At 41.3% G+C, this 26,541-nt stretch overlaps 1 protein-coding gene across 5 annotated transcripts in view; it reads left to right on the forward strand.

The window, feature by feature from the left end:
- Positions 1-437: 437 nt before the first annotated feature.
- Positions 438-26,541, forward strand: part of ESRP2 (epithelial splicing regulatory protein 2) — a 61,182-nt gene continuing 35,078 nt past the window's right edge. For 4 of the 5 annotated variants that reach the window (XM_073307561.1, XM_073307563.1, XM_073307564.1 and 1 more), the window contains exons 1-3: positions 438-543; positions 735-887; positions 1,790-1,918. In XM_073307561.1, coding sequence (XP_073163662.1) covers positions 753-887; positions 1,790-1,918 — 264 coding nt within the window. In that variant the 5' untranslated portion in view covers positions 438-543; positions 735-752. The remainder of the gene's footprint in view (positions 544-734; positions 888-1,789; positions 1,919-26,541) is intronic. The other variant, XM_073307562.1, reaches the window with a different exon arrangement.

The raw sequence follows: 26,541 nt of genomic DNA on the forward strand, positions 1-26,541 counted from the left end.
AGACTTCTACATAGTAGATTCAGTCCAAGTGAAAAAGATCTCTAGACAAACTTAAACCAACCAAATTGCATAGCCAAACACCTTTAGAACTGAGTGAACAAACCAGAGGCCTCCTGGTGCTTTAACATTCAGCTGTATGTTGCATCCACTCCCTGGTTGCTGATAAAGGAATCCTGTAAAACTGAAAGCAGGCAGGTAAAGGCACTTCCTGGAGGCAGAATTAAATAGAGAATGGGAGTTTTCCTCTGATCTCTCTGAAAAACCAATCAGGCAGGGTCAGCCAGGCGTTGATTCTCCTCACGTCCCTCCTACACCTTTTCCAAAGACCCAATGGCTTTGTCTCTTTGGGAGATTGACTTCAGTCACATGGTCCGAATCAAGGGCAGGTAACTTAGGAGAGGAGGAAGAAAAAAAAAAAAAAAAAAAGCCCAAGCCCAGGCTGGGTTGCTGCCATGATGTCAGAGGGAGAGAAACCCACAGCTTGTTAATTTCACCTCCCAATCAGACCCGGGGAGAAGGAGATCATTGGGAACAGGTAGAGCTGTAAGAAGTTTTCTCCATTTTTGTCTCAGCCCCCCTTCCCCAATAGCGCGCTCTCTTCTCTTGATATTATTACTCCTTGTCCTCTTATTTCCCCTTTGATCACTTGGAAGAAGGGGTGAGTCTCTGTGGGATTTATTTTATTTTCGTTTGTCTTTTTTTTTTTTTTTTTTGACCTGTGCTTTTGATTGTAGTTGTTTCCCCCTGTGGTCATGACGGCTTCGCACAGTGACTCTTTGGTGGTGTTGTTTGGGGCAACAGCTGGTGCATATGGGGCTAAACTGGGTTCGGATGAGAGGGAACTAATTCTCTTGGTGTGGCAAGTTGTGGATCTACACAGCAAGAAGGTATGGCTTCAAAGTCTTGATACGAGGTTGTGTTATGTGCGTACGCTGCAAGCGAAGCAGCCCCCCAGCCCTGAGCTGGCCGGGTGCAGGCATTATGGTCAGTATCACTTATCCACCTCAGCTGGGGCTGTTTGTTCATTTCACAAATGCACCAAAAGGGAGGGGGGAGGTTAAGTCTACAAAGACCTTTTGCCTTTTCTTATTCTCCGCCCCCCCAAGATTTTTTTAAATTAGGCTATTTTTATTTTATTTTTCTTTAAACGTTGGTTCTTTTCATGTTAGATTTCTCCTCATTTTTGGAGACTTCCAATCCTCTTTCCGTCTCCCCGCATGCACGCTTGGGACACCAAACGTGCATGCTTTAATGGAAACTATCTCCACAAGGAAAACAGATCCTGAATGGCCTTGTTTTTGTTCGTTTTTCTTACGATCAAGCTATTTTTTAAAATATGTACCTTATTTTAAGCCATTCTAAAGGTAATTTTTTATTTTTAATTACTGTAATGTAGATGAGTCTCAGGCTGCTAGATGTAAAGTTTTGTTTTTTAACCCCTACACACACACACACTTGTCAATTTGGTTGAGCAGAGTCTTCAAATTGTGTAAAGCTATATGATCTTCCCACCAAAAATCTAACAACTACTGAACGAACCAACGCTGAGTGGAAAACATGTTCTCCCTATGAATGCGTAAGAACCCATAGCAAGTACCCAGTGTTGGGAGTCTCCTCTCCTGGGGCAGGAGGGAAGTTAGGGAGGGCTTTGATTTGTGAAATAGACAAATACGTTTTTTGGAAAGTGATACGGACCTTTCTGACATTTCTGCTAAGCAACTGAATGCATTGTAATAACGAACTCATTCCATTGCTCCTCACTTTTCTCCCCCACTTAACATGTTTTCAGGTAGGGACATTGCACAAATCCCTGGTGAAAGCAGACAGTTTGGAGCTAAGTGACCAGTGTCGAGAAGTGAGTGGCTTAACACCAGAGGGACTGAGCAAAGCTGAGCCTTTGGACCGAGTTCTCCAACAGGTGAGGACCAGCAAGGGCATTTAAGGGTTAACTCTGGGAACAGGATTGAACTGATGCAATAAAGCAAATACACTTGGTTTTGCCTTTCAATTTGAAATCACTAGCAAACTGTTTCAAAACCAGCCATACCTAAGTCAAGGTATACCCCACAGACAGCTCTTGAGCTATGTGAAATTGGGTTCTTGGAGAAAAATGGGAAGAGCTCAAGTAAATTGTGGCAAAACTTTTGAGTCGGTGTCCTTGTTCTGACAGTTTTGGCCTATGCTTTTGATTTATTCGAATAGGTCCATGTACAACTTTTACCCTAAAGTTCTCTTCTTCAAGGCTTAACAGGGTGTAGCAGGATAATTAACAAGTCAGAAATTATTAGGGTACTTAACAAAAAATTTTCAGAGAAGTTTGATCAAAGAAATACTATTATACTAAAGATACAGATTCATCAGCTTATCAGTGCTAATATAAGACCTTGTCTTTCTTGCGTTGTGAAGAAAAACAATTCACTCTTAAAAGTAATTAGTTGCACATACCAAATTATAATTTCTGTAAAATACCACACAGGCAGTGTGCATGACTTCTCTAGAAAGTTGAACTGAATGATCTTAAATTAATGGATAAGGAAGTGCTTAATTATAGTGAGGTAGAAGTTGAGTTTGGATGTCCAAATGCATAATACAAAATCCCTGCCTTCTGTCTGTAAGCTTGTTTCTTCTATTGTTGCATTTTGCTCCTTGAAACATTCTGCATCACCTTAATTTCAGACAATATGATAACCTGAAAATTCTTATGATCCTTACAGTTTAAAGAGGAGGCTAGTTACTTTAATTTTTAGTGTGTGTGTCATATATACACCATGGCTTTTTTGTCTCTTTAAAATGTGATTGCTTAGTAAACTGAACTTGACTGGAAAAATACAATAGTGCATTTTTGTGGAGTACTGTATATGAAAACTGTCTTTCCACACCTTGCTTGAATCATTGTGGGTGTGTTTTGAAAGAGAAACTTGCTTAGGCAGTAGGACAGGTTCATGTTGTAACTTCTGGTGACACACGCATAACTTGGCAGAATAGGAACTAACCTGACTTGATGCTGAATGGTTAACAATTCACTGTACCTGGACTAAATAATTTCTTAAATATAAATACACAACCTTTGTGCATTCAACATCATTTATTTTTCAAAATTAAATGTGGATTACACTGTTTTGTTTTGTTTTTTTTTCTATGTTACACAAGTTTCACAAGAGTCCAGCTGGGAGTGTAAAGTGATTTGTGTAGCTTCAAAATAACTCTGAGAAAATGTAAAGCTGCAGGTTTGAGCTTGTCCCAGATCTTGCACTAAAGGCATCTGGAACAGCTTAGCAAAGTACACCCTGTTTACCTTTATAGTACACACTTTAATTATACTTGATACTTTTATGAGAGATTGTATCTTACTCCCATAAACTGCGCTGTAGGTGGGTCTACTCCAGCATATAAAGAGAAATATTAGCTTTTGTGTATGGGTGTGGAAGAGACTCTCTTGCAAAATATTTTTTTTCATTTGGGTGGCATATCTTGGCAATTGAGGAAGAATGTTTTTGTGATTAAAGCATTGGTGTGCAACTGCTGGTTCTGTCACTGTCTTCCTGTATGACTTTAAGCACTTCACTTAATTTCAGTGCCTCAATTGCTCCACCTGTAAAAAGAGAATGACAGTACGATGACTTCAGATATGTGTTGTGAGGATATATTAATTCATGTTTTTGAGATAGTCATGTACTATGGTAGCAAAAGTAGAATCTATAGTCCACAATTATAGGAGACGATCCCTGCGTGTTCTATTAGGTTCTTACAAATTACTTGACGCCTTCAGGTAAGGTAGAACTCTTATTGCCTGGAATAATTGGGGATTGAGTAGTTCATTAAACTGAACATCTCAAAATTATAGTAAGTATGGTGCATAAATTGCAGTCGGGTGCACTGCATTGCTTTTTTTTTGTCTTTCAAACCACTGGGAAGTGATTTTTTTTCAGTGTGTTCAAGGCATCGGAATGTGAAAGGATATCAACTTGCTCTTCATCAACGTTTTTGTTTTTCCAACCCCTATCAAGAAAAATGGTTTGTGTAACTAGATGTTCATAAGATTGGTGTTTGTAAAATCGAGGTTCTATTGTATTGTTAATGAATGCAGATTTTAAAAAAATTTAAAAGCGCATTCTGCTAATCAAAATAATCTAAAAGTGCAATTAGGCAAAGTGGTTATTTTAAAAAAACAAGTTATACCTAGATTTGAGGGCACGTTGTAGAGAACCTGATAGTGCAATTGATCAGTCTACTAAACGTTATTCCCTTCTGGAGACACTACTGCAAACTCTGCAAAGGGAGGGTGAGATCACAAAGCTAGTTGCCTTCATCTGGTCCCTCTGAAGTCCCCCACCCCAACTTATAATGACAGGCATTTATTGCTGAGAAACAGTAGCCCAGCGCTGCTGTTTCTAGTCAGGAACATTGGCAGCATTGGGAAAGGGAAGCTTGCACTATGAATGAGCCTCATTTGAGTGCCCTCAACTCCTACTGGCTTCAATGGGTATACTCCACTTCTTTGGACCAGATCCCAAATGCCCTGCTTACAGAAATACAATACAATATAATAGTACTGCACATTTATTCACCCACATTTTAAAAAGCACATTTGATTTTGAATTAGATGCATGGGTGACTATACAACTTGTATTAGCAATATATTTAAAATAGAAATCTTGCTTTTTGGATTGTGACTGAAATAATACTGTTTTTCCAGTTATACTTTTCCAGCATACAAAGCCTACAGAGAGACTGTAGCTTCAGGAAAAAAAAATCTTACACTGCAATGTCTCTTCATAGTTTGAGATTTTATATAGTGCTTTTCGTATACATAACTCCATTCTGAAAAGCTAAAGGTAAATTTAAGTGTCTTACACTTAATTTTCCCTTTGCACAAATCTCAGCCATGTAATCAAGAGTGTCCGTGCTTGTTAATTATACACTGTTCTTGCCTTGGATTCCCAATCTCTACCTATAATGGAGAGAGAGAATTTCCAAACACAAATACATTGTATATTGTAACTTTCAGCCTTGCTTCAGGCATGGAGAAAAACGAGTGAATTGCAGGTGGCTGAGCTTTGTCATTGAGCCTGAAAGGATTATTTTTGTTGTTGTTCTGGCAGAATTCAAACAACGGACAGCAGTTCTCCTGCCAGCATTGGCACATGGTCCATTAAAAGTATGTGTTGTGGGTCAAGTTATATATTACTAAAGGGCTAGGCTTTAATAATATAAGGAGATGTCTTTAAATCAAAATTGGGCTTTTTTTTAATATACACTTAACTGTTGTGGTGGTAGTGCAGGGAAAACTTTGTATTTGTATGGTCATGAATAAACTAGTCATATTATTCTACAAAGTTTTGTTTTATTATTTTAAAAACGGTATTTGAAGATCAAAGGGAATTTTCAAATAACGAATATTTTTAATGTGCATGATATGATCAATTTACACTGTGTCTCTCTAACTTATTTGTCCTTGCTTGTAGTAACAAACTCCAGTGCCTGTAGACCCAAGGGGTAGATTGCATTCTATGATGCACAGTAGCATTGTGTGTGCAAGTATCTTTTTGTCTTAGTGGAGGAAAATCTGTTCGGGATTCCTAAACCCTTTAGTCACTTTGCTTTACACCCTTTTAGTCACTTTGCTTTGTGTATTCAGTGAATTCAAAATGGAAATGATTCCAAGACATAACTTTCAAGTGTGACATCCTTACAATCTTGGAAAGCCTGTGATCTGCTCCTTTCTGGTTCGGATTCATTGTCCTAGCTTCAGAGTTTCCTTTCATATTCAATGCAAGTTTAGTATCAAGTCTCAAACTCTTCTAAAATAATAAATATCTCAGTAAGTTGAGGGCATATAGAGATTAATTTCCAGGCCACATAAAATCAGACTGATTTTATTTTTAACTAAAAATGTCTTGCACTGTAGGAATTTCTATCTTCCATACTCGAATCATATTGGACAGTCTGACCTAAAGTAGTTACTGTTTTAGGCAGCCATATGGTATAGTGAAATTGAACATCTCAAAAGACCAAACAGATTGGAACTCTTCGCACAATACTTCTGATCACTAATTATATGCACTAGATCCAGTGTTGTAAGTGTTTAAAGCAGTCATTGCCTATAAATAAATGTCCCATCAAGTACATTTTGAAATATAATCAGGTTAAAAAATAGCTGTAGCTCTCTTACAAAGAGGAAAGCATCCTAAGTACCTGGTCTAGACATTAAAAGGAAAGTATGGCCAGCTGTGGACTTTGTTTTCTTCCAGTCATTCTCATGCCATATTTCCAACCTCCAAAAGTTCAAAATTCATGAATTGGATGCCCCCCGCCCCGCGCAAACAAATCATGAGTGGCTTACGAATCATCACACTTTCTTTAAATAATACATTTTGGAATAATTTTATTTCCTTTCTGGTTTCTGAGCCTTCGAGGTGCACTTACTTCATGTTTTCAAGCTTTTCTTTGCAACCAGGAGGACTAGATGTCTACTTTTGCTTTTAAATGAAAGCTGAGATTCTCATGCAGTGTCCTGATTCCAGCAGCTGGGGCTTTGAGGAAAAACAGCTATTGTGAGAACTGGCGACACTGCAAATATCTTAACTCCTCCACACCCCACCCAAGGCATGACCTAAATCGACTTGATTCACCTTGCTTAATCCTTATTGCTTGTCATGCTGAGAGAGGAAAAAGATGAAGAAAAATTAGTAATTATGGTGGAGAAATGCCTGTGATATGAAGACGTTGGGTGGTTTTCATTCCCAGTTACTGATTTCCTTTGAGCAGTAGTCCTAAAGCCTGAGTTTTCAGCGGGAGTTGTGTGCGTGACTCTCTGTTTGAAAATGTTCATCCAAGATTCAGTTATGGAACGATATGAAATCACCTTTTAGTTGAACTCAAATACTTGCCTGCTGGACTGTCCTAAACTGGCTGGCCTTTCATCATATTATGTATTGCAGCAAATAGACCAAGGACAAATTTACTTTGTCTTCTATGGCCTAAAGAACTTGGAATCAAGCAACATGCCAATTTCTTTTTCTCTTATATTGAGCAGAAGTTGAAAATACTAAAGGCTTTGCTTATACTAAGACAATACTAAATGGCCATGAAAACAAATTGCTTCTTTTACACATGCATATTTGATTTTTAAATTCTTGTTGATTAAGCAATCGAATCACACGGTTGGTATATTTCACCAAATATCAACCAAGTCAGTGGGAAACAAACTAGTTGGTTGAGCCTTTTAAGGACAAGGGGTGGTAGAACCAGTGGATTCCTGCAGCCTGATTAACCAGCTGGAACTAAACTGAAAGGGAAACTTGTTCTGCACCTTTTCTCCATAGTGCGGTGGTAAAGACTGTTCCCATTTCATTGTTTTCAATTCTTGTGATTTTTATGATGCATCTGGTGATATTTGGTATCTGTGTTAAAGCTTTTGTTTTTAAGAAATTAGTTTTTCTAATCCACATGTTCACAGAGGGAAAAACCTGAAAACATGAACTGATTTTTACTGTAAAGCCTCAGAGGCCAGAAGGCAAATAAAAAGAACTCCAAACTACTTATATTGGCAAATCTCTTGATTTTTGGGGATCTGACTCTTGAATGCTTGCTAGTGTCAATACTGATAAAATCCAAACAGAGACATTGTTGTGGGTTGTCTTTTCCTCCAGGCTTATCTAGCACTCATGCTCCTAGTCTTCATGCCAAAATGGTATCAGCAGTGTTGACAAAATCTAATGCCTACACTTACATTTTTTTTTTTAAAGAGCAATTGGTATGGTTGAAGGAAAATAGCAGCAGTGTTTAACTACTCTGCAATTATGTGATTGTTCTTCAGCCTTAGTTCTGACAAAGCATAGGAAAAACAATATGGTGGAGTCCCCATCTCAGGTCTTTGCCTATATATGAAGCATATTCTATTATTAAAATTGCAGAATAGTACTACTGAATGTGGGCACGTTAGCTCTTTGGAGCAACTGTAAATCGAAGCCCCTCCAGGCTTGTCCTCATTGCAAAGTTAACATGAGTGAGCATTACCTTTAGCTCCACCTCAAGTGCTGCTAGTCCTCCGGTGCCTTCCCACAATCCCCCCACATGCCAAGAAAGGACAGACAAGTTCTCCCAGGGTTCACTGGGAAACAATTCATAGAGCTACTCATCTTACTGCATTCCAAGAACCATGGAATATGCTCCCAGAAGTTTTAGTGCCACACACAAGTGAAGTGTCAGTGTGGACACAGCAACTTAAGTGTTACTTTGCAGTGTGGCTGCTATCACTCGAGCGAGGCTAACTCAATAGAAATAAAACCAGTGTAAATAACTCAAGTTAACTCTGCAGCAAAAACTTATCCTTAGATTGACTCCCTGAAATTGTAGCCAACAAAATCTCCAATGCTAAAAATTAGATCTTTATGCTTTTTGCCTGGTTCCAGGCACTTGTTTATATAATGGGATTTCCTATTATTAGCCGTGGAGATGGATGGTTAAAACATAGCTTCCCCAAATCTAGCTGTGATTCTGTTTTTGATGCTGTAGGTGGAGTCTGATGGTTTTTTCTTTTTTCCCATTGCTAATCCTCTATGCTGTCCAAGTCCCTACAGGTCGCATTTGGAACACTTTCTGCTTTACAGTCAGCTAGGCCAGATGACAGCTCATACCTAAGATGGCTTCTTCGAAAGCACCATTGTGTCACATATCAGGGTGCAGTCTTGGCAAGGTTTATACTCCACAGAGCTTGGGGCACAGTAATATTTTTTGTGAGACTAAAAATCATAATATTTTCATCTGAGCGATTCAGTGCTGAACAAATATTAAGCCTTGTATATCCCCAAGAAGTATATTTAGATCCATTTTACACCTGAGTAAATTGAGAACTGGGTAGCTTATATCACTTTCTTTGGGCTGCATCATGAGTGATGTGCAGACAAGGGAATAACGCTCAGTAGTGCTGGCTACTAGTGCTGTCATTCCTTAACCACTGGACCATATTAGTCACTGTAGGTGAGTGTTCATTTTAATACGGGGAAGGAGAATTTGGACATTCTCGCCTATCTGCTGCTGCTGCCTACTTCTGGTAAAGTTAAACAGTAACTTAAGCCTCTTATCAGATTGGGGTGGAGTAGTAGCTATAAAATAGCAAACCATTGCAACAACCTGTATAGTCACCCAAACAATTCATATCTTCACATGGGATAGATCGGGGTGGCCAACCTGAGCCTGAGAAGGAGCCAGAATTTACCAATGTACATTGCCAAAGTGCCACAGTAATATGTCAGCATCCCCCGATTAGCTCCCCCCTGCTCCCAGTGCCTCCCACCCCAACAGCAGCCGTGCCAATCAGTGCCTCACCATCAGCTGTTTTGTGGCATGTAGGAGGCTCTGGGTGGGAGGTGGAGGAGCAAGGGCATGGCAGGCTCAGTGGAGGGGGCAGGAAGGGGTGGAGTGGGGGCAGGGCCTGTGGCAGAGCCAGGGGTTGAGCAGTGAGCACCCCCCAGCACATTGGAAAGTTGGCGTCTGTAGCTCCAGCCCCGGAGTCGGTGCCTACACAAGGAGCCGCATATTAACTTCTGAAGAGCCTCATGTGGCTCCAGAGCCACAGATTGGCCACCTCTGGGATAGATTGATGTGCTTGGAAGCCAAGTAGCTTTTCACTGGCATATGTCACCAATGTAGTCTGACATGCTCATATGTGTCAGGCAGAACTTGAGGCAATTTTTACTTCCTTTAAAAATAAAATACGATAAATGACTCCTGGGTGAGGAGCACAGGATCCTAAGGGATTATTTGATTTACTTCCTTTACCTCATTGTAGGTAGTTATACAGTAATGAGTCATCATGCTATTGCCTAAATACCCCCTTAAATGCTTTTGAAAATTCCATTCATAACTGGCCTGGGTTCGGTAGCGGGCTGAGTAAGGCCTGTGGCTGGGACCCGGCAGGCAGCAGCGTGCCATTAAAAATCGGCTCACATGCTGTCTTTGGCACGTGTGCCATAGGTTGCCGACCCCTGTTCTAGAGCTTCTGTTTTTCACCACTCTCCTAGGATCCAACAATCTGGCTCTTGTGGCAGCTGTCCAGAGGATTGCACAGCTCTCACTGCTGCATGTTGCTCTACTCAGAACTTTTTAAGTGTTTCTAAGCCTCATGCATGTGAACATTGGGTAGCTAACTAAATGAAGACAACACCTTACTCAACATGTTGTGGCACATCTAGGTTAAATAGTCAGTCTAAGAGAAAAGCACAGATGCTGACTCTGGCTATTGGCAGAGGTAGCAAGGCAGTATTATGGAGAGAGCTATAAAAAGGCTAATTGGAGTCTGGTTTTAGAGTAACTGCCCTCATAATGCTTGCTTTATGCAAAACTATTACACTTAATACTTCGTATGTTTAGTCTAGGTATAACTCCATTTATTTTTCAAAGACTAATTTTGATCCTTTGGCCCATATCTTTCGTTTTCTTTTTTAAGCTAAAAAACTCCCTTTATAGAAATGAAACCTCTAATTCTCTCTCTATTGCATGCCTGTAATTACATGGATATTGGTGTGTCTCACGGACAAACTCCTTCCATTCAAAGATTCCAAACTTTAGTGATTTCCTCTATCTATTTTATCAAGTCTGCCATTTCAGGTACAGAGAGCAGCAATAAGTTGCTGGGTTTAGTAGGGTGTGGGTGGGGTTGGTGGCGGCAGCCTATGATATACAGGAGGTGAGACTAGATGATCTGATTGTCTCTTCTGTTCTTAAACTCTGACTCTAATAACACTGCACAGAAATTTAGGATGAAAAGCATAGAATGCTATATGTAACTGAAATTGCAGAGAGTATTTAGATGGGCAGAATGTAACTTTATTTAATTTAAGAGGAACCTTGTGGTTTATTTGAAAAAAGTGCCATGGAATCTTAATGCACATGAATGGGGGAGGAACTTGCTATCTAACATTTATCCTAAATCACATCCTGATCTGGAGGTCTGATTACAAGGAGAGACCTTGTAATTTCGCAACCTACAAATATTTTGATGATCCACAAATGCAGACAAAGTATCTGATGTGTGAATCCCTACTTCTCTGGCAGGAGGAACTCTGCATAGTCTTAATGTGGCATAATTCTGTATGACAATTGTCATGCTGTCTGGAGTGGCTCCTGACAATGAGTGCATACCTCAGGGCAGACCCCCCAAGCTGGTGATGTGTTGTATAATTAGATTTCACTAAGCCAGTAACAAATGTGAACTCCTGGATCACGGTACCAGTCTTATCATGGAGTCAGACAGTCCCCTTAGACTCTCCAGTGTATCTTGCCACCCAGACAAACTGGCATTTGTGATAAAAGGTCACTTAAACCAAAAATCACACCACATTGGGTTGCTCTCAGTCCCAAGAGACCAGTCACTTATCCCAGATCAATTGGCACTCTAGATCTTACACCAAAGATAATATTGACAGCTAATTCTATAGTAAACTTACTAAAGGAAGTGGAAAAAGAAAAGGAGTACTTGTGGCACCTTAGAGACTTACAAATTTATTTGAGCATAAGCTTTCGTGAGCTACAATAAATTTGTTAGTCTCTAAGGTGCCACAAGTACTCCTTTTCTTTTTGCGAATACAGACTAACATGGCTGCTACTCTGAAACCTGTCATTGTTAAAGGAAGTGAGAGTCATTGAGCGGTTAAAGCACATAAAATATATGTACAGGTGAATCACAGTTTGTCATTCCAAATGATGGCAGTGATGTACTAAACTGCCAGTTTCCCAAAAGTCTTGTCAGGGTAGCTGGATTGTCTCTGGATAGCTCTGCTTTGCATCTGGTTCACTTCCCTGTAAGAGTCCAAACAGTCCAGAGATCCAGGATCTTTCCTTGAATACATACTAAGAGGTGCTTCTCACAGAAAACAAGCTGGAAGTGTCACTATCCATGTGGGCTTTTCCTTTGATGACAGTGTGAGGAATGCCTTTTGAATCTTTGACTTTGGATCATCTCACATGCTGACCACTTGCTTTGAAATTGGCTCTTTCCTGTTAGAGTTCTTCATCTACATTCTACAAGGCTTCTTTCTCCTTTGATGGGATATTTCATTACATGGATATAATGTAGTAGCAGACATTTACATTGTGTATTAACCTGATACAGATAAATGAAAACAATGCAAGTAGCATCCCTTTAGGTTTCATGAATGTTAAATGTATAAGAATGTATTTGATGTTTAAACATCACTTTGCTCCATACTAATACACAAGCAAATTGGCCTGGGGCTTCAGCATGAGCTTGCACTTGGTCTGCCAGCGTCACAACAGTAAAAACTTGCTGCTGCAGTCGGTCACTGGCAGAAGGATTTGGGAAGGAATTACGATTGGAAGGATTAGGGTTTACTAGTAATCAGTTATGTGGGATTTTTGGTCCTGACACATCATCATCCGAGATAAATCTTGACTAAGTGTTTGCTAAACTTGTCTAGTGTTCTTTCTAAAACTCCACAGAAGAATCAGAAATTTCTATCTTCTCCTCCCCATTAAGTCACTGGAAAAATAATAATTTGGGTTTCATAAATGCTATATTTTTATTGCAAATAGTGGTCGTCTTCCTCCCATATATTCCTGGAAAAGCTTCTTTCCTTACAATTGCTGCTCTGCATAAAGTCCAAGAGTCCTCCATTTCTACTGGGCATGACCAGTTGTTCTTATTTCCTTTATTGCAATTACCTCCTCACTTCAGTACAAAAGGTGGGGACTGGATTGTTTGAAAGCAACTTCATGTATCTATCATTGCAGACACTGGATTAGAAAGATGCTTGCCTTGGTACCCTCCCTCTGGTAGCCTATTTGCCTCACCTCTATGATACATTTGTCTCCTTGGTTGATGTTCTTGAATCAGTTCTGTACTCTACTCTAGTTTCCTAGGATGATCATTCCACTCTTTTAGCAAATGTCTTGCTTTGTAAAAGAGACACAAGGTGGGTGAGGTAATGTCTTTTATTGGTCCAGAAATGGAATAGATGCTTTGCCAAGCTGTGTATCTATGTGCTGCAAACACAGACATTAGTAATGAACTAAACAGTATACATAAAATATTGGGAATAGAAGCCTAAATACTTAATATAAGAGCACTTTATAATTTAATAAAAGAACAACAAACAAAATTTCCCCCACTTCAGCTCTTAACAATAGATTTAAAAATAACAAAAGGGTTTTTTTGTTTTTGTTTTTTTTCTTCTCCCCCCTCCAGTCCACCTGTGTAGACTGTGAAGAGCTAATGAGGAAGAGAAGCTGAAGAAATTAGCTTTGTATTTAGTTTGGAAAGTCATGAGATTAGCAGTCATTCTTATCTCTTGTGGGAGTGAGTTCCAGATCCTAAGTCTGGCTCCCATGAAAGTTCTGGATCTTTTGACTAAACACAAACTCTACCACGTGAGCTCAAGGAGAACTTCTGTTAGCTGTCAGTAATATGGGTCTTAATCTAGCATTGGGATAGCCCCAGAGGATAACATGACCAGGCTAAGGGCACGATCCTGTGAAGACTTATGCATGTGCCTAACTTTATTCACTGTAAGCACAGCATCTAAAGTTAAGCACAAGCATAAGACTTTGCAGGAATGGGATCATAATGAGAAATTCCATTACATTGATATTCAGTGTACAACCATATAAAGCTATAATAGAGCAATAGCAATCAAATGTGGAGACCACTGACTAAAGAAACATGGAAAGCAGAGTAGGGAGGCTTTCCTCCTAGTGTAATTCTTGATATGTGTTTCCAGGGCCTAAATATTGGGATTGGTTCTAAAGATTTTTTGCAGCATCTTCTGCAGCTGAGGAAAAAACCTTTATTCTTGTTTTTTGGAAGTCTGACACTTCAGGCATCCCGGGAGAGGAAGTGTTCTGTATTACATTAGAATAACTCTTGGTTGGGAGGGAGGAGAGTGTTTGTTTGTGAGGGTGTGTTATGGGTAGGGGCTGTAAGGACAGGGCTCTGAAGGATTGCAGGAAGTAAGACTTTTACCCCATTGTATCAGCTGGAGTGTTATTTCTTATAGCAAATCAGAATTGTTAGAGGATGAACTCTTGCTTACTGAGGAACTTGCGAAAGGCCACCAGGCTTTGAAGGGGGAGGTAGGAAGACTGGGAAAAAGGCAACAGCTATCAGTGTGTACTTAAATTTATCTATAACAGCTGTGAGTAGACCTTACTACATATTTGTAACCATGTGGTAATTGATAGCTAGTCTTTTACATATTCGTGAATTAAATTTTGCCCTTTTCTAGGAACAACAAATGGTGGTGGCTGGTGTGTTGTCCATTGGTGGCTGGCCATAACAAGTTGGACTGGAGTGGCTGAAGAGGGAAGGTTCTTGTCTGATTCTTGTAGTGTTTGGGATGCTCCTGACGGGTGGGTGGGTGGGAGGGAGTTGGGTCTCTGGCTAGTTCAGGGGAACAGTGCTCCAGTTTTCCTCTGGTACCAGTTTCCCAAGCTTCAAGCTGGAGCTGTACAGGAAGGCCACCAGTGGAGCTATCATATAGGGCTGGCAACCAATGGAACAGAAGCTTGCCCCCTCTTTCCATCCCCTTCTGTATTGAGGAGAGGTACAGTGATGCATATCCTATGTGCTCTCTGGAGCACTTGGGGGAGGGGCAACACAAGAGCTCCCAGAGAAGGCAGAACATTTAGCAAGTAAAACCGGCCTTACCATTTTTGTTTCTGAAACTTATTTTGCCCTCTTCCTCTGATACAACCAAGTCCTGTCCTCCAAGATCACACTGCCAAGCCCAGATCTGGGGTGAGGATTCTGGAGAGCGATAGTATGATGATTCTTTGGGATGCATCCGAAACTTAACTGAACGATTTTGTTTTTTAAAAATGTACTGAGCTCAGGGGAAGGGAAATCTGCTGCTGCCATAGCAGAGCCCAGCTACTTTCTAACCCTCAGCGAGTTGACACAGGTTAACGTTTCTAGTGCTCTTCACAAAGAATAGGGGGGAAACTCTTGTTTTTGTTTTTGAAAGCTGAGAGATTCTTTCATGGACCCAAAGGGGGTGTGTGTACCCAAGAGTCCCCTTCCGCTCATGCGTGGTTTAGTTCCTTTGGCAAGATGTAAGGGGCAGTAGAAGGCAGAAGCATGAGAGAATCTCTAAAGATGAAAGTATATGGGGGCAGTGTGTGGAGGGGGCTGAAAAGACCTGTCCTTTCCATCTCCTGATTTTAGAAAAGAATGGGGGGGGGGAAAGGGGAAGGGTAGAGAAATCCTTTTAAAAAACTACTGTTAGAAAAACATACTTGTGTTCTCCCTCATTACAGGTATTGGCTGTCGTCCTCCCAACTGGTTAGGCTTGCACTACAAACAATGAGACAGTGTTGAGTAAACACAGCAGTACCACTATGCATTGCAATCAATAGACCCAGTGCTAAAGATCACATTGCTAATGAAAGTTTGTCCTTGAAACACTGATGTGTGAGGAGAGGGAACACTGAATACCATATGAGCACAGTTGTACTTAGCCCAAGACTTGACTTTAGGGATATAACAACCAGAATATGTTAACTAGTATGCAGAATTTGGGGACTGTGTTCAACCTTGTCTTTCCGGCTGAAATAACATGTTCCGTGAGTACTGCTGATAACACCAGGAGCCACTGGGAGCAATGAGACGCTATTCTAGTGCTCCTAAAAATAGGTTAAAGGTTGGAAATACTACATAGGTTTTGCAGCTTAAAAAAAAAAGAGAGAGAGAGAAAATACGTTCCCTGGGAGAGGATAAACAAAGATTTATATTGGGAACACTGACTGTACTTAAGCGTTCCCCCACTAGAAGACTTTGACGTTCTGAAAGGTGCCCCCCCTCCCTTTTTTTTCCATTGTCTTATTCTTGACACACTTCTCAGCTTGGTGGGTTTTTAGGATTTTCATCAGCTCTTACTTCTCCTCATGCCTTATAGCAATGGGGATTTTATCCCTCTTGCAGTGGGTAGCTTGCCTCCTAGTTACTGGTTTTTTCCCTACTCGGAGTCGTTTTCATAGCTGAGTTTTTTGGATTGGTTAACTTTTTTTTTTTTAGGCCTTGTTCTTAGAGTTTTGCCACTTTTTAACTATGTCAGAATAGTTAAAGCGGCAAAACTCCCATAGTGAGGGCACAGTATAAAAGTGCTTATGTCCATATAGCTTATTCTGGTAAGGCACATTTATACCGATATAACTGCATTTACTGTAAGTTTTAAAAATGGTATAACTGTATGGGGGGGGGGAAATGACATCACTTAGCAATGTCTACACTGGCACTTTCGTTGCTAAAACTTTTGTCACTCAGGGGTGTGAAAACACCCTCCCCCCAAGGACAAACGTTTTAGCCGTGAAAAGCACCGGTCTGGACAGCTGTCAGCAGGAGACGCACTCCCGGTGACGAAGCTATCGCTCCTCGTTGGAGGTGGTTTTATTTTTCGCCAGGAGAGCTCTCTTCTGGCAAGAGAGTGGCCACACAGCGTACCTTACAACAGCATGGCTGCAGTGGCTCAGCTGCACCGTTGTGAGGTGCACAGTGTAGACATAGCCATAGCAACATAGTTATGCCAGCAAAACTTTCAAAATGCATCCTAATCCTTAGATTTTTAAAGGTGTGGTATTGGGGGATTTCTTTTGTATACTCTTGGACCGTTCAGGTCTCCTCTTAAATAAAGAGGTGACCCGGGACCAGGCTATTGAATGTGGTTCTTAGTTTTGGTTTCTTTGCGTGTGGATAGGTAATTGCATATGAAAGTGGATCAAGCATGAAGTAGTGTCGCCGTAAAATGTTACTGTTTCCCATTGCTTTTTATTGGGAACTCATTAAGGGTGTGTGTGTCCCTGTGTAATCTGCATGCATCCTTCAACAGCTAGCAGTGTTCATGCTAGTGGGTAGTATTCAGTAGAGCATGTATGATTATGAAACTGGAGGAAACTTTTAGAACTTTTATGGAGAAGGTCCTTGCGGCCACTGTTTAGGAGTTTCAAATGCACTAACCCAGCCTGCTTCACTTCTCAACCTTAACCATTCTTAAAATATGTTCTTAGGGGCAGAAATATAACCTTATCTAGGTTTAAACTTTGGCCCATGAAGGGGAAAGGAATTAGTATTTTGATACTATGTATAGCTCTACAGTGGTGATCTTCCAAATATTCACAGTCATGGGAGGCAGAATTATCTTATTCCTCTGGGGTGGGGGAGAGTGGTGAAGAGAGAGAACCCTTTCCTCCATCAACTTCCATGTTAACCAGGAAACTAACCTCACTTTCAGCACATGGTTTTTTACCAGGATGTGTGGGATTTTTTAATTGTTTTTGGGGGTGAAGGCAAGTCCAGAAAGATATGCACCACATTTTTCTCTTTTTCCCATGCAATCTGCTTCACCCTCACTCCTTTTATGCAAAGTTTATGAGCTTCATTTCAATCCTATGGGGTTACCCTTTCTTAGCATTTATTAGTTTCTGTCCCAACAAAAGCCTTCCATTGTGTGTATCGCTGAGGGTACGTCTTCACTGCCTGCCGGATCAGCGGGCAGTGGTCGATCTATCGGGGATCGATTTATCGCGTCTCATCTAGATGCTATAAATCGATCCCCAATTCGATGCCTGTACTCCAACTTGACAGGAGGAGTAAGCGGAGTCGACGGGGGAGCCATCGTGGTCGACTCGCTGCCGTGAGGACGGCCAGGTAAATCGAACTAAGATACTTCTACTGAAGTTGCGTATCTTAGTTTGAAACATCCCCCCCCCCCGTGTAGCCCAGGCCTAAGACTAGAATACTCAAAACTTCTCTGCAACTTGGTGTTGAGCCTAACTTCTCTAGCAAACTTGTGCAGTAGCTTGTTTAGCTTCCATTACCAGATCCAACAAGAGAGGGGGAGAGAGAGAGAATTAGTTTGAAGGTGGGTGGGATTTTTTCCCACCTCTCAATAATCAAATGTTTCAGTAGTTCTCAGTTGCTTCACATCATGATAGTACAGTAGCAAAACAAGACTAACAATAATGGAACATGGCCCTGTTGTTTTATAAATGCTTGGAATGTGTTTGTCTTACAGAAGTACCACATCAAATGACTTATCTTTGGCCTTTTCCATCTATATTTTTTTCAACATTAGATATTAAAATAACCTAATTGTGGTTTTTTTTGAGTTTTCATTACCATGAAGTTCCGGTGGCCTGAACCATAATTTTGCCTTTTGTGCTTTACTGTGTTACCGGAGCTGGATGGATGCCATAGATGCTCGTAGCTGACAGGCATGAAAATATCCTGGCTCTTGTAAACTTCCACCTAAGAAATAATTAATCAAAATTGGCCATAAATATTCTAGAGGGGTAGGACTCAGGCAGTTTTTTCTCTTAGGTAGTAACTTAAAAGATAGATTGACACTCTTTCCCAGAAAGAATTAAAAGCTAAGCAACCAGCTGCCGTTTACTTTCAAGAACCATATAAAACCTCAAACCCAGTTAAAATGAAGCAAGAAAGGTATACACAATGGAAGCTCCTCTGGTAATCCTGTTGCCTTATGCTGTTTGAGTCATAGTAGATTTACAGCAGCAAGAAAACAATTAGTTCTAATGAGCCATTTTGTATGAACTTCCTATTCCCCCACCCACATTGTGCTACCTTACTTCTCCCCCTTGCCTATCTATACCCAGCAAACTAGTATTACATTAGCCCCAGCACAGTTCCACGTCTAACTTTCCAACACTTTTTTCAAATAAGTTTCCCTTCATAATTCTATATTTTTCTACCTTCTGTTGTTAACTGAAAGGATCTGACAAAACTTTATTCTGGGTAATGCCCTTAATAGCTTTTCCCTTGGACTTTGTCCCACCATTGTAAGACCTACATGTGCTTTTTATTTATTCATTTATTTATTTTATTTTATTTTTCCCAAGACTTCCATGGTTACTCTCTCCCCAGTAGTAAGGCATTGTGGTGTCAATCATATCAGTGCCTAAAATGTGGGTTTCTTGGCACCTGAGCATGAGGAGAGGGTGGCAAATTTAAAGGGGAGAAATAATCAATTTTTTAAAAACTGACATTGAGAAAAATATCCATAAACAGAATTGTTTTAATTTAGGTCCTGAATTTAAAAAACAAACACAACCCAAACAATTCTTCTTCTTTTCACTGAAGAAAATTTGCTGCTGTTTGTTAGAATTTATCACATCAGAGCTCTAAGCCTACTCTAATTTTTATAAGAACAATGTTGAGATGTTTATTATCCCTAAGCATATGCCAATTATAAAGAAGGATGAAATGGGTTTTCACAAATAACTGATTCCATGATACGTTAATCATTTTGTCTTTCATATGAACCCTGGATGTAGATGAAATTGACTTGAAAGAAGAGCAGAAACTCCACTGCACTCTAATTATTTTACTGGCATTGGAGTGGCAGCAAATGCAAGTGAAGCTGGAACAGTAATAAGAGATAAGATTAATATCTATTAGAAAGTGACATAATATTTTTCAAGGAAGATGATATTTATAATGGCTGGAAACTCAGTGCTCAGTTTTGCTTCTATCTGAGATTAGGGTCATATTTCACTCTAGTTAAACTTATAAATTCTGATATCAACCTATTGTATGCATGTTTAGGGCTACCATTACTATATTATCTGAAGCCTCACAGTCTTTAATGTATTTCCCACAACACCTCTGTAAAGTAGAATGGGAATTGAGGCACAGAGCGATTAAATAATTGCCCAAAATTACACAGGAAATCTATGGCAGAACAGAGAATTGAACCCTGATCTCCTAGTTCCTAGGCTAGCACCCTAACCCTCTGGACAGTGCTTCCTATATTTCTGTGCAATAGGGCAAAAGCAGGGCATTTCCATATGCAGAATTTCTTTTTTAGCTTTGAGAAGGAAAATCTAATATAAAATTTCATGTGGGAGGGTTTGACCTGTGTGTTTTCTCCCTATAATTATGTTGTTAACGTGAAGCTTTCCCCTTGTGGAGAACTGTAACCACTAGTATATTTCTTATTGTGCCAGCAAGGCCCAGAGTAGTATCCAGATACAGTAGCTCTTCTATATTGCCAGAAGCAGAAAGATATTAGCCACAGCTTGATGGATTACACTTTTTTCACATGGTGATTTCAATACAAGGTCACCATGTACCCTTTGTCAGCCATATGGAATAACAGTTAACAGATGAACAAAGGAAAAGGCTTACTATAGATTCTGTTTAAAAAGTTACCTAGCATAATAAAGGTTTATCATGCAGCAGTATCATGAAACACTAGCTACACACCTCTTTATCGTATTGACATGCTTTAAATTTCTCATTGCAGGGATAAGGCAGAGGTAGTTAAGATCTAAAGAGTAAAGGAGCAGAAAACTATTGGTTCAGATTGTATCTGAAATGTGGATCACTCATAAAGATGGGGCCCAACACACACCATCCAAATGGGAATATTCCTGAAGTCAAGGGGTGTTGGAATGTAGAATATATTCATACCTCTGTCTAACAGCAAGCTGATGAATTGCACATAGGGTGCTTAGGCATTGCCTGTAACTCTAATTGACTCCTTTAAGGGCCACTGAAATTTTTGAGCTGTTGCTGCTCTCCTGTTGGAAACATCAGGTCTCGTATTGGTGAGAAGCGGTGGAAGACTCTTTGAGGCTCTCATAGTGTAGTGGGTTGTTTATTTGTTTTTAAGTCTTTAAGTGCTACTGGCATCCAAGTACAGACCCTTGTCCCAGCTGGAGCATGAGCAAAATGCACAATGGAGGGAGCAAAGGAGGTCTCCTCTTAGGACCTCAGTACCTGTGACTCCATAAACATTCACTTTTTAGGAATAGAAGTTGTGGTTATTTGGTCTCTCTCAAGATCAGGCTCTGGGGCAAGGGCTGTGAGGAGAGGGTGCCTATCCAAGCGGAAGCTGTAGGCTTGCAATGACTTTCTTATCTCGGGGTTTTCACATTAAAACGCACACACCGTGCGATTTGTTACAGAATACAACCTAGTACTTCATGACACCATCAAAATAGGCCTGACATATTTTAACAATTTGATTCTGTTCTTTCACACTTCTCATTATTGCAAAAGCAGACACTACATGAGATGTTACAATCAAAAAGTGACCCACGCTGAAGTTAGACTCAAAATCAAAATTACTAACATGCACATTAAAGGATAAATGTGTATGCTTTTAAATTAACTTGAATGTAGCTGGATATAATCACATGGTTATCTTAAATAAATGGTTATTTATATTATTCAGTGTGTGGGGTGATCATCCCTGTTCAAGGTCCTATATATTACTGCATTAAGAGAAAAGTTGAACACTTATTGTGCATGTAGAAATATGGGTTCCATGTCTGCCTCCAGAGTGAATTTATTTAATTTGAATTCCCCGACCCTTCAGCTGCCAGCCTAGGAAACTTGTGGCATATCAGCTACTGTCAGTGATATATATGCAGTGAGGTGCAGAAGTACGTCACTCCAGCTGCAGTTCCCAGAGGCAGCGTACCTGACAGCAATTCCTGGAGGCATTGTGCCCCTATCAAGGTGTAGGCCAGAATAGCCCCTGCTTACACCCTTTCGCAGGGTGCAACTGTGATCCCTCTGCCCAACTGCACTGGCTGGTGCATGCGGAGCCATGCCATTGTCCTATCTTTGACCCTCACCATTATCACTGCTAGGCTCAGATTGCAGGGGAACAAAGGATGCTGAGAAGATTTTTTTTTATACCCTGGGTGCACTTACACAAGGGTAGTCACAATGTAGCTGAAATTTAGAACACAACTTGAGTTTCAATACCTTCTGCATCTTTCTTGTGCCCCACGATGGTAAAAGGTTCTACAGCCCCATTCCACTCTGGGCTACACCAAGAGCACAGAACTCGGCCTGGAACTTCGTTAACAGTTTTGTTTGTCTGAGCTGGAATAGGACATAGCTTGTTCTGCTGTAGTTGTGTTGACTCTGTAGGGCTAACAGGAGTGAAACCAAACACTTGCTGTAGACATTAAAGCAAGTAGATCTAACTCTCAATATGTGCAAGGAGCAGATCTGGTGAGTGAGAAGCTGATGTCTTTCCTGCCATTCCTTCTAATAGAACCACATGTGTATGATTGGGATAGTGTCTTACTGCTAGGTATGATTTGCTCTATCAGGCTGGTATGGATGGATTATGCAATTGAACTATGTCCTTGCAGCACTTCTACACTAACTGTAGATGCTGCATGAAACGGATGCAGATGCCTTTCAAGGATGAGTATTTTGGGCGCCGGGGAGAAGGGAAATCCAAACAGCCAGTTTCTTACATTAGCTCGTTATAAATCATAACTATGGAAAGGGGCCTATTGAAGAATCCTCACGGTTCTCTAAGATCCACAGCTTGTTTGTTCAGTCATAGTTAAGGCAACAGGAAGACGGCTATGTCATTTCAGCCACTTGGGACTGGTTTGCAGAAAACATAGCAGTCTGTGCTGGCTCCCATCCAGCATGCTGCTGGCTAAACATGTCTCTCCGCTTCTCTCTCTACTCTCAGCTGATTGACCAGAATCCTGTTCAGCCAGTTTTTCAATCTAGCATTCAAACACTCTCTCTCCTCCCTCCCTCTCCTCCAAGAACAGTCTTGGCTTCAGAGAGGTTAAGTACAAAGCAGCTTGTTTGCCACAGAACTTTATTTTTGTTGAACTTTTATTTCAAAGTTTAACTACTAAATGATTTCCCCATGCATGAAATGATTTATTAAAGCACCACCAAAGTGGCTGGCCATGCACAATACACACTACAAAGATGCTCTCCATGCTCTGCGCAGCTTACAATCTCAAAAGACAAAGACTGGCTGTGAAAACACACTGAGAGACCCAGATGGTGATGTAATCGTAGTCTTTTTATAAGAGTGGGGTGCTGGAACACTTTGTATAGAGGGGGTGTTGAGAGCCATTGAACCAAACTGTAAACCCTGTATATGATGGTAACTATTTCAAGCTAGGGGGTGCTGCTACACCCCCAGCATCCTTTGTTCTAGCACCTATGGGTGTCAGCATGTTGCCAACAGACACTAGTGTTTGTGAGACTCGAGGAAGAAGTGAGTTTCAAGGAGGGATTTTGACATGCAAGGCACATACCCTCTCAGTTAAAATGAAGATCTGCCACCTCTATGGGGCATTGTGAAATAAAGTGTAAAGATGAGTGAGAGGAGATAGAGGTGAGGTGGTTTTCATTACTGGAGCCAAGGGCACGGGGAAAGTGGTAAGAGAAGCAGAAGTCAGCATTTTGACTGAAAGCCTGAATTTCTTGGCTTTTATTAACCATTTCTCTATTGGTGTTCATCTGAAAAGACATTGGACTTGTCTATAACTGTTTCCTGGGTGCCGTGTAGTTCCCTACATGAGTCTGTGGTAACAAGAGTTGGGACTGAGCTAAGCAGTTCATATTCAAACTTCCCAGACCTTGGTGCCTGTTGAGATTGTTTTGGGTGGAGGAGGCTGGTGGGATAAGACTCTACTACAGTTGCTTAATGTCTTTATTAAATTAGTCTTTTAATCTGATAACTGCCAACTTTCCACAAGGCAATTTTTTAGCTGGTATATTATAAACCCCTGTTACAGTGGCGGATTAAGAGTTAGTGGGGCCCCCTGCGCAGCTTCATTTCCGCCCCCCCCCCCCCAGACTCGGGACCCAGCCAAGAAAAAGAACATTCTCTTTTGTCTCCCCACTGTGTTTCATTCTTTTTTTTTCTTCATCCTCTTCCTATATTATAAGTAATGGGAAGTAAATTAAAATAAAGTGAGGTACCTTGATTGGTGTAGAGGATTGGGTTGTAGGAGGGGGTGCGGGGGTTGGGCTCAGGGAGGGAGTTTGGGTGCTGGGTGTGGGCTCTGGGCTGGGGCAGGGGGTTGGGGTGTGGGAGAGGGTGCTGGGTGTGGGCTCTGGGCTCGGGCAGGGGGTGAGGGGTGTGGGCTCTGGGCTGGGGCAGGGGTTTGGGTGCGCAAGAGGTGAGGGGTCGGGCTCTGGAAGTAAGTTGGGTGTGGGAGCAGGCTCTGGGCTGGGGCAGGGGGTTGGGGTGTGGGATGGGGGCAGGGGGTAGCACTTACCTCGCGTGGTGCGGCTCCCAAAGTGACTGGCATGACCTCTGCCCTGCCCCTCCCACCCCCCCGGCAGCGGCTCCCAGGGGGTCTCCAGGTGCTGCCCCTGCCTGCAGTTGCTGGCCAATGGGAGCTGCGAAGTCGGTGCTCAGGGTGGGGGCAGCGCGTGGAGTGACGACCCCTCCCAGGGGCAGCAGGGACATGCTGGCCGCTTCTGGGATTGACGCGGCGCAGAGGGGGGGAGGCAGAGCGGGCAGAGAGCCGCCTTAGCCCTGCTGCTGGCATGTCTCTACATGCCTCTTGCGGGGGGGGGGGCGCGCAGTGGGTCTCTGTGTGCTGCCCGGAGCTGCCTCCCCCTCACCAGGGGCACGCAGAGACGTGCCAGCAGCCGGCAGCTTCCGGTAGTGGTGTGGGGCCACTGGCCACGGCATGCAGGCAGCCGGCCGGGTCTCGGGCAGATTGTTAGATGAGATTTGTCCTGCATTTTGGGGGCCCCCCTGTCTTGGGCCACCACATGATTTGTTTCACGGTAAATCTGCTCCTGCTCTGTTAATTAGGTTGGGTGATTTTATCAACCTATCTCTAGCAGTAGATGTGGGTGCTGCTACACTAAATTTCACTGTTAATGTTTTTAAAGATGTAGTGTAAACACCCTATGATTGTTTTAGAAAAACAATGCTCCATGGACTTGGTTCGACCCATTTTGCAAATACTCCCTCCCTTATCCCCTCTGCTTATCTAGTATTGGGCTCATCTGTCACTCTGTATAACCACTCCTCGTTCTTAGTCAGTCGGAGACCCTTCTCCTTTAAGGCTCCTGCCACACGAAGTCGCTGTCCTGCATCTGTCTCCTTCACCAACTCTCCATTAAATTTAAAACATCTCCTGCTTGCACTCCTTTTGCATGGACTCTGTGCCTCTTCAGAAGCATCAAGCACAAAGTTCACTGTTTGCTTCCTTTCCATGAGAATCTGTAGTTAAACCCTACAGCTATTTCTAGTCTCCCCCGCCCCATCCTACCAGGGTACCAGATGTCCCGATTTTATAGGGACAGTCCCGGTTTTTGGGTCTTTTTCTTATATAGGCTCTTATGACTCCACCACCCCCTTCCCGATTTTTCACACTTACTGTCTGGTCACCCTACTCCCTCCCCTCCCCCCCCCTTTTTTTTGGTGGCAAATATTTGTTCTCCTTTATTGTATCTATCATAGACAATAGTTACAGCAAAACTGTAAGGCGCTGCATCTAATGAAAAAACAGACAACTCTCCCAGTTTCCGTCATTACAGGGGGGCTCTTTGCTACTGGGCTGTGGATGTAGCAGTCTCCAAAGCTGCACCTCTGAGGGGCTTCCACCCCTCTGGAATGTGCTTGTCTTGCTGGTCTTTATATTGCAGTTGAGGTATTTTTGAGCACTCTTAGATCTTAATCTCTGGGTTTTATGCAGTGGCTGAAAGTCTTCCTCAAACAATAACCTCCTGTGTTGTTTCATGTTCTTCAGACCTTTGACTCTCATCTGCTCTGAACTCGAATTCTTAAACTGCAGGCTAAATATTTTAGAAGAAGACCATCCTTCTGAGCCCATAGTGGATCGAGCTGGTTAATTTTTTGTGTGTGTATGAGAGTAGACAGAGGGACTATTGTGGAAACTTCAAAAGAAAATGTTTTGTTTTTGTTTTTGAAACTTTACAACGAAAAATCTTAAAAATGTAAAACAAAATTTTCAAAATTACTTACTTTCTCTCACTTCTTGTGGTTATGATTGTTTTTGTTGTGGGAGATTTATTTCTATTTTGTTCCTGTGAAGAAAGAAATAGTGACGTGTGTGTGTGGAAATGTTCTCTCCCTTTCACATTTTTTCAAATATGAAAATTGAAAGAAAGTAACATTTTCCACCTTCCACCCCATCCTCCAAAAAACCTGGAAAAGTGTGTGTGGAGAAAAACAACACTTACCTTTTTTACACTGGAAAAAGAATGACTAATACTCTTTTCCCATGGGGGTGGGGTGCAAAGGGGAAAAAATGAAAAAAATCTAATAGAATAATAAATCTAATAATCTTTCCCAAACTTACCTTCTCTTCTTTCTTCCTCCTTTTTACACTACAAAAGTGTGTGTGTGTGTGTGGGGCGAGAGAGAGTGATTTTTAAGACTGGAAAGTGAAAAAAGAACATTGTACTCCATTTTCCTTTTTCTTTTCCTTGGAGGGGAAGAGGGAATAATTCTTTGAGAGATGGGAGAACTGTCTTATGGTTTTAAAAAAAAAATTTTTTTTCAAAAGAAATTGGAAATTGTTTTTCAAAATAATTTTTTCCCTGTTATCAAATGAAAGTTTTCTGGTGGAAAAACTGCTTGGCCAACTTTTTTTTTGCTTTTTAATGAAAAACGTTTTCTTTGAAAAAAATGAAACCTGCTTTTGTAACGTAACCTGTTAACTGGTTAACCTTTTGTTGATTTGATTGCTTTAATGGATAGTGAGACTCTGCCAATAGTGCAAAATGTGACAGAACCATCATAA

Source organism: Lepidochelys kempii, chromosome 12 (assembly GCF_965140265.1).
Source record: "Lepidochelys kempii isolate rLepKem1 chromosome 12, rLepKem1.hap2, whole genome shotgun sequence".
NCBI classification, from domain to species: Eukaryota; Metazoa; Chordata; order Testudines; family Cheloniidae; genus Lepidochelys; species Lepidochelys kempii.